This window comes from Heteronotia binoei, chromosome 2 (genome assembly GCF_032191835.1).
Source record: "Heteronotia binoei isolate CCM8104 ecotype False Entrance Well chromosome 2, APGP_CSIRO_Hbin_v1, whole genome shotgun sequence".
NCBI lineage: Eukaryota > Metazoa > Chordata > Lepidosauria > Squamata > Gekkonidae > Heteronotia > Heteronotia binoei.
Genome location: NC_083224.1, coordinates 62746504 through 62761515, shown reverse-complemented (window position 1 = coordinate 62761515; position 15012 = coordinate 62746504). Strand labels below are relative to the sequence as shown.

The window sequence follows — 15012 nt, the reverse complement described above, 5'->3', positions numbered from 1 at the left end:
CAGGCTGAAAGTTTGTGATGGGCCCAAGTTCACTCAGCAAGTTTTCATGGCAAACATGGAGGTCTCTCAGGGTTCTAGTCTGTCCACTATACCACAGTAGGCCAATGGTCTGACTTAGTGATAGGCAGCTTTATCGCTTTATCTTCACATGTACCTTCATTGTATATGCCTGTAATTCCCTGTGAAACAAACAGCAACTTTAGGAGAAGAATGGTCCATATCAGGAAAAAAATGACATGGGGGGGAGGGGGAATTCTCTCAGAATTGCAGCTGCCCTGATCCAATTAGAGAAACTGTAAAAAAATCCAAAAAATCCAAAACCTGCCAAGAGATCTCATCACAGACCTCCCTGCATTTCAGGTAGTTTGGTCCTTAACATATCGACCTCTTCAGGGGGGATAACTTTTCATTTTTAAATTAAAGATGTGATTCAAAGTAGCAATGAAAAGTTAGGGAGATATTTCATGTGCTCTTTGGCAGAATAGGAAAAGCTGTTTTCCCCCAATTGTCCTGCACTAGACTTACTGCAATGATTCTGTAGCAGAGCCAGCCTTGGTGAGTGAAGGAATAAGAATTTACTATGCCAAGTGTAGTGTGAATAGCTTATTATGGAATGCTGAGCTGAATCACAGATGGAATTTCTTATCCTACCAAGTGACCATCTTAGTAAATAATGAAAGGAAGAACGGTTTGAGTCTGATGGAGCAGAGTATTGTTCCTGCCTTTGCAGTCTAGCATTTGTTCATTTGGACAGCGTTCTGGGCTGGGATTTACACATTGTATGCATTATTCAAAGTGCAGTGGCCAGAGATCTCTTGCAAAAGATCTTGGACATAAATGATTTAAGGCACATTCTTGATTGGGAAGACACTTGCTGCTGCTTCATCTGCACTGTAAGGCACAGCATTTTGCAGTTCCTGAAACCTGAGTCATGGGTCCATGAAGGCCTATTATGTGAACCTGTTGCCTATACAGTTCAAAGTTTTTTCTCATACTGTTGACAACCTTCTTCAGATAAGAGAATGGAGGGGCTGTTCTTTGAGGTAAAGGCATCAATTTTTTGACATAGGATCCAATGCCTCTCCTCAAAACACCCTCCCTAGTTTCAAAAAGATTGGACCTCGTCTGAAGAAGTATGCATGCATATGAAAGTTTAAGAACATAAGAACATGAAAAGCCATGTTGGATCAGGCCAATGACCCATCCAGTCCAACACTCTGTGTCACACAATGGCCAAAAAACCCAAGAGCCATCAGGAGGTCCATCAGTGAGGCCAGGATACTAGAAGCCCTCACACTGTTGCCCCTCCCAAGCACCAATTCTTAATAAAACTTTGTTGATCTTAAAGGTGCTGCTTGACTCCTACTTTGTTCTACTGCTTCAGACCAAAACAGCTGCCCACCTTGATCTGTTGACAACCTGAAGGGCAAAGAACTAGGGTCTTTCAAATTCCACTCCTAGGGTTGCCAATCCCCATTTGAGGGCATGGGATCCTTGGTTTGGAGACCCTCCCCCCACTTCAGGGTCATCAGAAAGTGTAGGGGGGGAGGGAAATGTCTGCTGGGCACTCCATTATACCCTATGGAGACTGATTCCCATAGGGTATAATGGAGAATTGATATAATATGTGGGGCTCGGGAGGGGGCTGTTATTTGAGGTAGAGGCATCTAATTTTCACCATAGTATCCAGTGCCTTTCCTCAAAACACCCCCCAAGTTTCAAAAAGATTGGACTGGGGGGGGGGTCTAACTCTATGAGCCCCAAAAGAAGGGGCCCCTATCCTTCATTATTTCCAAATGGAGGGAAGGCATTTAATAGGCATGCAGTCCCTTTAAATGTGATCACCAGAACTATCTTCAGAGTTCAATCATGTTTGCCACACCCTTGCTCCTAGCTCCACCTTCAAAGTCCCCTGATATTTCTTGAGTTGGACCTGGCAACCCTACTCCTAGAGTTTTACTCCATTTGGTGCTGTCATGGTCCCTTGACAATTAATGAGAGAAGAAAGGTTACATCCATGGGTAGATAACAGACTTGAAACCATTCACTCTTTCTCCCAAGGAAACACAATCCCTTCTCATACTCCTGACATGTTCTACCCTGGCCTGTAACGAATCCTAAAACAAGGGGTTAAATTGGGAGTTCTGGCAAACTCCAAAGGAAGTTTCTGGATCCCCAAATACCTCTGAACCAGTGTTCTCTCTAAGCTGAGTTAGTGTGAGCTACCTCACAGGTTTTTAGCCTCTGGCCCACACAGTTTTGTCTTAGCTCAAAAAGGATGTCCCCAGAGCAAACTAATTAATGCAACAGCCAAATCATTCACTCACAACTTTAATGCCAGTTGCTCACAAAGTAGAATTTTTGCTCACATTCCACAGCTTAAAGGGAACATTGCTCTGAACCCCAAAATAACCCCAAAATACATCCTGCAAGGGAAGTTTTAAACCATCCTCAATGTTTTTGGTTGGATTCACGAATAAGTTGCAAATAAGGATCAAATAAGGAACTGGGAATCAACTTCAGCCTCCTAATGGAAGTGCATATTAATAGATGCTAGGCATTCTCTAGGCATTTAACCATCCTGCTAAATGCCCCAATTTTATTTTTAAAAATCTTATCTATTTTAAAGCTATATAAGATATATTTATTTGTTTTTAGTCTGCTGTTCCATCAATGAATTTAGGGCAACATGCATTGGTTCCCCCTTCTCCATTTTACCCTCACAACATGAGAAAGACTGTCCCTAAATGAGACTGAAATCTGGGACCAATTTCAACTAGCCTTACCTCACTCTCACTCTCCTCTTCTCAGTGGGGCTTCCTCGGATTTCGCATAAGCTGCCCCAAGGCTGCAACTCATTCCACCTCTTTAAGCTAGTTGCAGCCTTGGGTCAGCTTGTGCGAAATCCGACAGAAGCCCTGCGGAGAAGAGGAGAGTGAGAGAGGGATAAAGCTAGTGGGAAATTGGTCTGAGTCTCCCTGATCTTAATCCAGCATTCCAATCAATTTCACTATCTTGACTCCCATGCCAGGTAATATGCCAGGTGTTACTTGTCCCTCCCAAAACATTTCCCCAGTCCTCTTTTAAAATCCATCTCTGCCTCTTCCCTGGGCTTGGCAATTTCTATTGCCCCCACAGACAGATGGAAGAAACGGACACAAGGGTTTGGGTAACTAAGGGCCACTTTCTTTATTATTAAATTAACAACAAGGGCTATAAACGTAACAGGCAGCACGGCAGGGCCAGGGGATGAAATACCCCTCCCCTGCCATGGCTGAAGGGCAGAACAATCCATGCAAACCTTAGGCAGTCCGCTCCATCACTCAACTAGTTTGCATGGGCCAGGAATGATTTAGCTAGACCCCGTGCCCCAAAACTGGGGTGCTATTGGTGCTCACTGAGTTGCATAATGGAAGTTAGGCAAAAAACCCAGCCAACCTGAAAGTGACCAGCCTACTTAAACCAGCCACATTCTAGCCAATTCCACAATCCCTTCTACAAGCAGTGTGAGGTAGGCGAAAAATACCACTTCCAACAGCCAAACAGGAAGAGATGAAAAAATTCCTACCCAGTCCCCTATAAATTAAGAGCAACCAGCTATCGCCCACACTGCCTCAAGGACGGGAGGGTGCGTTGAGCACGAGGCGAAGACTGGGAGGCAGAAGCGGAGACAGCCGTTAAGGCGTGCCTGCTCCGCCCTCACCTCCCATAATGCCCTGCCCACTCCTCCTTCTTATGAAGGGGCAAAACAGCCCCTGGAGACAAGGCTGTGCAGCCTGCCTCCAGTTGAGAGCTGCATACTTCCTTCCTTGAACAATGGGATAGATCCAGACTAAATGTCAATTTCCACTGATTCCCTCTGCCTGCTATATACCTTGCCACTCCTGTGAGCCTCTCTGAGACTCTTCGGAGTGGAGGGCGGGATATAAATCCAATATCTTCTTGTTCCTCAGGATCCCCTCTTCCCCAGAAGCAGCACTTTTGGAAGATCAGTGAACTTCCATGGGAGACTTAGGCAAGAAAGATCAGGATATAGCCTTGTGAATTGTATCCTCAAAACAGTCTACAGGATGCCTATTTCAAGTAAGAATAAATTTTAAAACCCTACCTCCAAGCTTGTTGATCAGTTAAAAGAGAACTAGTCATTGGAGAGAAGTTTTGCTTTGCATGGCACACATATATATTTATTATCTCATTATTGCCTCAAGCTTTGTAGGGATTTGCAACAACAGAGGCCAAGGCAGAAGGAGGTATATGCCACAAAAAGAGATTCATCTCTCTTTCAAACAGCATCCCTTTATATCCAGTCTTAATAATTCTCTATATGTTATTAGACCTTTTCAAGATTCAGAGATGGCAAAATCAGATTTAGCTCTTTTTTTTTTGTATGTGCTCCATTCTAAGGAGAAGTGATTAAGAACTTCATTACAGGCAATCATTAGTATCCTTGGGCGAGGTCTGGCTAGGATTTAATGCATATTTATGATGTCGATTAGGAGGACCACTTCTTGAAACAAGCTGGGCTCGGTTAAATTAGCAGCATCTGCTAAGAATCTGACTGTTTCCTGGGCTGTTACACTAAAGCAGAAGTGTTTGCAAACCTGTGAGACAGTTATGTTGTTAGAATGACAAATGTGGAACTTTACATAGGAATAATGAGACTGTACTCCTGAAGCAGAGAAACGACACAGCCTGCCTCTGCTGGGGTAAGTATAGCACTGAGTTTAGATGGCAGAAATATAAGAAAAGCCTTCAGGCAATGATCATTTTGAGACTAATTACTTGTTCAGAAGCAGGCTATAATACCCCTTCCCTCCACAATCACTTTCTTCCATCCAAAGTACGAAAACTTTTTCCCCCAGGTAAAATTCATAATGTCATTTCCCAAGGTGGGCATCTTCAAGAGGAAGATCATTTTGGCAAATTCTATACTTCCTCATTGGAAGTGATTTTTGTTCAAATTCTTGGTTTTAAAAAAATGGTTTGATAGGAAAGATCCATTTTAAAAATCTATTTCAGTTATTCAGAAAGTCAGCCTGCCTAGGATAAAAGAGGGCGAAAGGCTATGAAGCAAGCTAATCAACTCTTTTCTAGGACGGTGTGTAAAGATTAGATAGAGGAATCCAGGTGAGGCTGAAAGGAAATCAAACTGTCTTATTAAGGCAAGGAAAGAAATCTATTTCATGGTAATGGCTAGTGTTTAACCCCAGCAATGGGATTCCAAAGCAGTGAATAATTCATCAGAGGTGGGAAATATGAGAACAGCAGGAGAAAATGTTAACATCCCAAGCAGATGTAGATTAGTGCTTAACTAGAAGTGATAATGAAGAATTGCAGGTAGCCTGAACCCAGATCTCTTGAGTTCTAAGTACCCCCCAAACCTGTCATATAACCAGTCTGTGAGGTTTTTTAAAGTAGGGGCAGTTCTAAACAAGTTGCACTTTTAAGAATACACTTCTAAGGTTGCTACAGTTTGGGATCCACTTGCAAAGTAACTCTATGATACTTTCCCCTTTCCAAAAGAAACTCAGGAATCTTACCTCACTTAACATGGAGCAAATCCATATTTGTCATGTTTAGTATTTAATATATATTTAACATTATTGAGGAACAGGCTGCATTTCACAGCTATTTCAATGCATTATGCAGAAACAAACCCAAATCTACCACTGAGTCTCTCAAAGCCTCCTCTCCCAGTTCCATCTCTGTCCTGGCCTTACTACCCACCTGCAAGAGAGTTATGATCCTCTGTTGGGTCACATAGTTTAAGAGCCACTGTATAAAACCCTTCTAGATGTTCAGCATAGGTAGAATTTATATAAACAGAGGAGCAGTATGAAGCAGTAATCTCCTTCCCAACCTTATATGTTCCTGACACATATATGCACATAGGGCTATCTCTGTACAGTTAGAACTCTAAAAGAATCAGGGTTCTGAACTGGATGGAAAGAGCTGTATATATGCACATAAATGCCCTATGTAACTTTCAATGAACATACATTTGTTGAGGCAAAACCTCTAACCATGATTCCATTTCTTATTCTATTAGCAATGGCCATCTGACTAGTCCACACCAGCCTGTATTTGTGTCTAAATCTGCTACCTCATGCCTGATCTTTTTGCCACTGCTTCTGTGTTTTCTCTGGGGACATCATAAATGCTATGTACCATTCACAACATATGATGCAGGAAGACACAGAGATGTGGGCATGCCTGCTGCCTCACCTTGTGTACAATGTTCCCAATTTGTGCAAACTGATTAAAGCACAGAATTGCAGTGAAAGAGACAGACACTAGGGGTGGGCATGAACCGAACCAAACCACAAAACAAAATTCATCCTGGCCAAATAGTGAAATTAACAAATTGAAATAATGACAAGTTTGGTCTGGATAGCATCAGTTGTGTGGGAAAACAGCAAAGGCAATAAACATGTCAGAATTGGCGAATTTCACTATTTTGCCACTGTATTCTAACTTTGTACTATTTTGCATGCTTAACTACTGCCCACCAGCTATATGTAGCACTGCTCACTGTACCCTATTTAATCATCTGACGAAATGTGCATGCACACGAAAGCTTGCATTCTGAATAAAACTTTGTTGGTCTTAAAGGTGCTACTGGACTCCAATTTGCTTCAGACCAACATGGCTGCCCACCTGGATCTATCTTTAGGGGAAAAAATCCCAATCAAAAATTAGACGGGATGTGAAGAAATTAAAATACACTTCTAGGAAGTGTACAGTACAATCCTGTCCAGTGTTACTCCAACCTAAACCACATTGTGTTAGTCATCCAAATTACACATCTCTCAAGAGTCCCTCTTGCACTTTTAGAGGTGCTGAAATGAGCAGAATAATGACTGGCTCACACATCACAGATTTTGCAGGTCGTGCAAGGATTACTCATACATCTGGATGCTGGTAAAAGTATAAAATATGAAGTGGTATAAAACAGAATTTACAATCAGGATGGCTATACTTATATCCCACAGCAGTCTGCCCTAATCAAACATGGGATTTTAAAAATGCACATGTCCACATATCTCCAGGAGACTTTCTGTAAGTGTCTGTGATATAATGTGTATATTTGTGCATGGATCCATCTACACCAGAATTCATTTTATTATGTATGCTTAATCAAGAGCTGCACTTGTGCAATGTATCAACCATTCTCATTTTGATAGTCTTATCCACACAGAAAATCCAGTCGTTAATGATTGCTGTGGTGCAACGATAACACATTATCCAATGATGAGTGGATGTATGTTGACTACTCTGCACCATGGAATAGTTTTTAAATTTTAATTGTATTAATGTTTTATAGATTTTATTGACTTATTGTTTCAAATCGTGTAAACGACTGTTGTAAGCCGCCCTGAGTCCGCTTGCGGAGAGGGCGGGATAAAAGTCGAATGTAAATAAATAAACAAATAAATAAAAATTTTGTGATACATTAGTCATTTTTGCTTCTGCCAATAGCAAAACATAAAAAGCCTTCATTTCATTTTACAAATTTATATCCCAATTTCTTTAAAATTTGATGGGACAAATACAAAAATAAAACATCATAATTTATTATGCATGATCTGCGGAGAACAAATAGAAGAGGAGGAGGAGGAGATTTATACCCCATCCTTCACTACCCAAAGGAGTCTCTGAGTGGTTTATAATCTTCTTTCCCTTCCCCTCCCCTCAACAGACACCCTGTGATGTAGGTGGAGCTAAGAGAGCTCTGACAGAAACTACTCTTGAGAAAACTTTGTCTCCATTTCCCAAAAGACTAGAATTTGAGAGTGTCCAAGTGTAGTAGATTTAGGATGGACAAAAGGGAGTACTTGTCCACTTCTGAAACTCATTGCTGCTGGATAAAATGTATTTAACCTTATGTCTATTAATGGCTTCTAACCATGATGACTTAATGAAATCTCTGTGTTCAGAAGGTTTATAATTTTGAATATCAATTGCCTGGAGGTAATTTTGGTCTCTGTGCCCTACTTTCAGGCCCAGGGCTGGCCCTAGCCTGTCTGGCACTCTAGGCAAGGCTAACTTCTCTCCCCTGCACTGATAATGTCATGTGAGGGCAGGGCACCCAATTTGGCACCCCCAGAAGGTTGGCACCCTAGGCAATTGCCTAGTTTGCCTAGTGTCAGGGCCGGCCCTGCTCAGGCCTCTTGTGGCATCTAACTGGCTCCTGTGGAAAGCAGGTGTGATCCAGCTGGACTTTTCTTATGTTTCTATCTAGATATTACATTTTTATTCCACCTTTCCTCCAGGGCGGTCTCAATGACATACATTGTTCTTTCCCCCCTCATTTTATCATCACAAGAAAACTGGGAGAAAGATTAGGCTAAATGAGAAAGGGACTGACCTGTACCTCCACATCCTAGTATAACCAGTATACCACCTTGGTTCTCACCATCTAAACGCCAGCAGCCAGTATGGTATATTGGTTGAAGTATCAAGCTAGGATTTGTGAGATCCAGGTTCAAATCCACATTCTCCCAAGGAAACTTGCTGGGTGACCTTGGGCCAGTCATACACTCCTACCTCCACAGGGTTGATGTGAGGTTAAAGTGGAGGAGAGGAAAACAATGTAAACAACTTTATATCCCCATTTAGGAAAAAAGATGGGGAATAAATGAAATAAATAAACAATATAAATTATAATATATTATAAATAATAATATAATATAAATGAATGAAAATACCTCAAAGCAATGAAGTAGCCACAGTTATCTGACTGTACACTAAGGGTTCAAACAGACATGATAAAAATCAAATATACCGATCTGACTTGGAGATGCAAATTCCAGGCTCATGTGACCTTGATTTGCCTCAAGCTTATGCAGGAAATGGAGGCTGAGTTTAAATCTTCAACCATCTTTTGGTTGTAGACAGGCCTCAGATTCAGCAGGAGCTCACAGGAGTGCAGCTCCGGAACCTTTCTGAGGGTTCCCCTTCTTCCTCCCCACCTACCTTGTCCATTGAATAGTAGGTGCAGCTACATAACAATCCTTGGATTAGGAGAGTGGGCAGCCAGTCAGCCAGCCACCAGGGGCTTTGCCACACCCCAGCAACCCTCATTAACCCCTGGAGAAGCCTGTGCCATCCTTTCTCCACTTCTTATGGGATTTTGGGCAGTGGGTGGCTTGCTGGCCTTTTGACTGGGGGGCGAGGATGATGCTAGATCTCTAGCCAGCCCAAAAAGACCTCATTCGCCCAGGGCTCTCCTTCCTTGCATCATGTTGCTTTTGGCTGGGGGATACGCTAATGAGCTATGCTAATGAGCTCCACCAACTATTTTTCTACAAAATGACCCCTGGTGATAGAATTAGAAACATGCTCCCCTACAGTGCTGCTAGCATTTTAAAGGAAAACGTGAACAGATAGGCTGAGACAGAACTTCATGGCTGTGAGGATATGAACGTGATTCTCCTTAAATCCTTATCCAATGCTATCATGACTTAACCACACTGGTTTTAAAAATATTGTAACACCCATTTCAGGGACATAACCTTCATGCAAAAAGGAACCTTTTATGTTTCTGAAGTTGAGCTTCATAAGGAAGATGTAGTAGGGTTGCCAGGTCCTCCTGGCAACTGGTGGTAAATGGTGGGATTTATGACAAGAAAGCCCTCATTACTGGCATCACACAAGAAGTGACATTATCATGCTAGTGATGTCCAGGGGACACTTTAGTATTTGAGCAAAAACTCTATGGTAAAATTGGCTTCTACCATAGAGTTTTTGTCTGAATACCAGAGCATCACCAAGACATCACTGACATGATGACATCATTTCCTGTGTGATGCCAGCTATGGGGCCTAGGCCTTCTTCTTTCTCCCAGTAAGTCCCACCCCCTGCCAGCCAGGTGGTCAGTGGCTGGGAGTAGGGCCTGATGCTGGGGAACCCCCATCTCCACTGGGGGTGGGGGCTCTGGCAACCCTAAGATATTGCCAACTGGCCAGAGTGCAAGAAGGCCTAAAACAGCAGCATTCAGCCAGTTGTTATTTAATCTCAGGTGGCCTGTCAATTTTGTCCAGGACAGAGATGAAACAGGGAATGCTTAGCAAAGGACATACTTCTCCATCTTTTCCAAGTCACCACAGAAGTGAATGGAGAGTAGTTCATGCAAACTGATGGACAACTGCATTGGGCTCTTCTCCAACTAGCAAGACATTAATGGCAAAAAAAGAGACAGTAAATTCAGTCTCCAGTAGTAAGGGAATAAACAGGATGGAGTCAGAGAGGAAGGGGACTTATTGTTTCCCTGTAACTTTTTGGAATAGAAGCAAATCTTCACAGAAAAAAAAGATATCAGCCTCCTCTAAAGAGGATCGATTCACACAAATTTTGCTTCTCAGGTTTTCTCTCATTCTTTCCTCCTTAGTTTTTTCTCTCTCCTGTTCCTTCCAGCTTACCATTTGGGACCATACAAATATGATTACTGAAAACTGCACAGCACAGGCAAGACTCTTCCTTCTTTCTCCTTGTGACTTTCAAAACAGTTCCTTTTCTGTCCTTCATGTCACATTTTTTTTCTTTTTGATGCTGTAGACACTTGATTCACAATGTTCTTGTGACCCAGAATCAAAAGATTGGCAAGTTCTTCCTAGTATTTAGCACTGGCAGCCTCAAAAGTTTTAGCCTATTACCTTGTCCTGTGCTATCAAGACCAGTCTGCTGTGTCTAAATATCAGGTTCATCCAAGCCAAAACTAGGAAAGGACAATGTCTTGCAACTATCTTCAACTTGTCAGCAAGCTAGCTGTACCCAAATATCAGTATGTCCTTTTTTTCTCTCCCACTCTGGAAAAGTATTACCTTTGTTCTGTCATGAGGAGGAACTGAATGATCTACCTCAATATGAACACAAGGTGACCTCAGATACTTAGAAAGAAACTGCTTTCATCTTGAGAAAGATCGGTGCTTGTCACTGATATGCAAACATGGCCATCTGCCATGTTTTCCTCTTATCACTCTAGGGAGAAAGAAATAGGAGTGGGCAGTTGTGGTTTTTGGCTTCCTCTCAACAACAAACAGAGAGCTACTTCTTGGTCTGAGGTAGAGTTAGAGTCAATTGAAATGCTAGTGATAATAAAAAAAATAATTTTAAAAAAGCCCAGCCATTTAGATAAGGAGACTATGTATTCCAGATACAATTTTGCCTTTGTGCTGCTTGGAAAAAGATATGGGTTCATCACATTTCCATGAAGAAAAGATTCTAAAGATTTGAGCCTTTGGAAAACAAAGAAGTTTGAATAACTGAATCAGCAAATCAAACTTCAGGCTTAAATCTCTTTAATAGACCATTCTCTGTTACGGTTGGTTTGCTTCAACTGCCCATTTGTTTACCATTAACAGGGAGCTCTGGGACTCTGTAATTTGGAGCACAAAATATGGCATATAACAATGTAGAGTCTAGCTGTTTCAGCATTATTTTTAAAAATAAATTTCTAGTTTTCAGGATTGCAATACTAAATATGAGTCCACAGTTTTGCTTAATACAGAAGATAACGAAGGCCTGGGTTCAGACCCCTGCTGTCTGTGTGTCCTTATGGTCTTAATGTGTTCTACACACAATTTCCCCCACATTCCTGATGATGATCTACAACACTCACTTCAATATGCACCACAGCCTCTGGAGTCATGGCACTGTCACACAGCAAACTATTTACCGCTGTGCATGGATTCACAGCAACAGCTGATACTCACAGTTGTGGCGTACTGAATATCTTTCCAGATGGAGGTCTCCCGAGAAAGATCCGAAGCCTCAAAGAGGTTCTCTAAGATCACCTCCCCAATCATGTCATGCCTGGAAAACCTGTCAAAGTCAAAGACACTAAGGTGGAGCTTCCTATTGGTTAACTCCTCATAGGGTACAGGAAACTGAAAGCACTCATCAAATGTGGGGTTGAGAGTTTTCCTATGTACACGTGTCTGGAATTTGCGCTTCCTGTCAGGCAGGAGGTAGATCTTGACATAGGGATCAGAGCTGCCACAGAGATCTTTGGCTGGCAAGTCAAAAGCTTTGAGGATTCGCACAATCAGTGTCTCATTCTCATAATCATATTTCAAAGAAAAATTTATTTTCCCACAGTTTTTTTCTGACTCTTTCTTGGGGTCCTCAGAGTCTACAGATTTCTGCTTGTACAGTTCTGGCTTGATCCGACCAATGCAAGTTGGCTGTTCTGCTACTGGTGGTGATTCTGTGCCATAATCCATACTGGAGACATGCATCTGCCTGGGCAGGTGCCTCTTGAAAGAAATGTGCCTGCAAGATATAAGAAGATCATGTGCTATAAATGCTGGAGGTGGTCTTGCTGAGTGCCAGTCCAGTGAGAACTAGAGTACAAAATGGAAACAGAAGCACAAGGGAAACTAATTCTTTATAATTTTGTGTAACAGCCTTTTTGTAATTTCTTTATTAACACCCCTCCTATCTTCTGACCTGAATATAAGGGCTGATGGATCTTCTTTCTCAGTTGTATCAGACAAAATGAGCCTTGACTCATGAAAGCATATACCTTGCGAAATCTGGCTAATCTTTAAGTTGCTGCTCAACTTGATTTTTTTTCTGATTCTCTCCAGGTATTCTGTGTATTTGACTGAGGGATGGATGTTGATTAATTCCGCATCCTAAAGCAAAAGAACATGGAAAGTCCATGGACTCTTAAAGATGCTACTCTCCCTCCTAAGTGAAAGTATCAAAGACTATGACTTGACTCTTTGCCTTGTTTTTCTTCCATGGATCCAGACTATGCTATGCTAACACGTGAAAAGAATTTTCCTTCAGCCTATAACTTAAATTGGGATCACCACAGCCCCTGTGTGGAGAAGTGGTTAGTGCAGGGGTGTCGAATTAATTTGTTATGAGGCCTGGATCTGACATAAATGAGACGTTGTCGTGTCAGGCTGGGCCATGTCAGGCCAGGCCATGTATGTACCTATTTAAGATTAAGTAACAAAGATATAAATTTTATAAAGGACACAAACACAATTTTTAAAAAAACCTTAAAATATGCTTAAAATGTTAGCACTCATTGGTCAAAGGTGCTTTCTTTTTGTTCCTCCCATGGGATCTAGGGAACTGGACAAAGAAGCTCTGACTCTTTCCTTCCTTCCCCAGGGGACCAGGGAAGAGGAGCCTCAGCCAACAGAAGGAAGAGAGGCTTGGCTCAGTAGATTTGCTATGTGATTGAAAGAGCTGGCAAAACAAGCTCTGCCTTCCCCCCTTGGGGAAGAACCTCAACCAAAGTAGAAATAGAGGCTTTGCTCCATAGCTCCTGTGCAATTGAGCAAGCCTGGCAAAGTAAGCTGTGATGCAGAAAGAAGCAAGAGAGAGGGAGAAGGAAGCAGATGACAGCCAGTTGCTTGGGGGGCTGATAGGAACCCTCACGGGGCCTGATTTAGCCCCCAGGCCGCATGTTTGACACTCATGGGCTAGTGCGTCAGATTGGCGCTGAGCTGGGTTCAAATTCCTATTCAGCAGTAAAATTCATTTGGTGACATTTGGCTAGTCGTCTCTCAGCTTAATCTAGCTTCCAAAAAGCTGCTTCTTCAGAAGGCTGACAATGTAATCTGATATCAGCTCTGTCCAGCACCACATAATCTACAAAGACTGACAGGGATTCAACACAGGAGGCAAACATGTGTCTGTATAATCACAGCGTGTAATATCTCTCTTCCATTTTTAAAAAAATCCTGCTTGATGAAATCCTTGTTTGAGGATTTGTCCAGAATGTATTTATTTGCTTGTAATATTTATGCTCCAGACACCTTAACCAAGTTTGGTTCACAAGGTGGCTTAAATATTTGAAAATGAAGTGCTGGTGAAACTGATTTTTCAATGACTGAAATGCAATAATTCTGTGCATCCTATTCAGCTAGAGAGAACCTTTACATTTATACAAATATTATGGTTCTTAACAAAAGATGATGACTACTTTCTTTTATTCTGGTTGGGATGGGTTTAGTTCCTAGAGTAGGAAGGTGCTGGAGTGGAACATTCTTGTATTCAATGAAAGCACTTATGGTTCCTTCTTTCTCTAGGAATTAGACCTATGATAACCAGTACTATGAAAGTCAGTACTTACTGTTAGGAGCAAAATATTTGTGTAAAAAATGTTCCATCTTGCAAAAATGTTCACAAGCTTCAGGTCATAATACAATACCTATGTACCATCATAATAATGTGAACAGTTTTATCTCCAATATTGACACAGTATGTATCTATCTCAGAATCATCACTCCCCTTGGTGGGTGGGGGATCCTGCGCTACCATTGAATGGTTCCTGCCAACTTTCACAGGGCAGCAGAGGAAAAATGGGTGGGAAACTTAAGGGTGATCCTTTATGCTGACATCACTCCACATGTTCTTGGAAGTGCATCATTAGGGACAGTCTAGATTTGGGCAAAAAGCTATTATTATACCATTGAGTATTGTCTAAATGCTAGCATTGACATGTTGGCATCACTTCTAGGCAGATGGGGAGTGACATAAGCATGTCAGATCACCCTTGATTTTCTCACACATTGATAACTCAGCTGAATAGTGGTAGGAACCACCCATTGGTGGATGGGGAGTAATGTCAGTGCATGAAGTTACTGATGAGGTCCTCCCTCTGGTAAGTCCCCTGCTGGTTGCCAGGCCATGCCTAGTATGATGGCCACATCCACTTCCCTCCCTCAGAAGCAAGATTTTCCCTTTGTTTTTCTTTCCCTTTACTGAATGAATTGCCCTAGTCATGTATTCTTTCCTGAAGAACTCTGGCTGTCCCATCTGTCACAGTATGATACTTTTGACCATTGGCTCAGCCCAGAAACCTGAGGGAAGGATCAGGAGCCCACTTTAATTTAAACAACTTAAATGGCACTTGAGGCATTTTGAAATTCAAAAATAACAAAATGTTTTATTTAACACAGGGGTGAAAGGTCAGGTGAATCGGAAGATGAAAATTTCTGAGGTAAAACCACTATATACACAGACTTCAGTTCTTATGTTTCAGGCTAA

At 41.9% G+C, this 15012-nt stretch overlaps 1 protein-coding gene across 4 annotated transcripts in view; it reads right to left on the bottom strand.

Moving 5' to 3' along the window:
• Positions 1-15012, bottom strand: part of SYT6 (synaptotagmin 6) — a 258819-nt gene that overhangs the window by 121204 nt on the left and 122603 nt on the right. For all 4 annotated transcript variants that reach the window (XM_060231185.1, XM_060231184.1, XM_060231187.1 and 1 more), the window contains exon 3: positions 11715-12273. In XM_060231185.1, coding sequence (XP_060087168.1) covers positions 11715-12273 — 559 coding nt within the window. The remainder of the gene's footprint in view (positions 1-11714; positions 12274-15012) is intronic.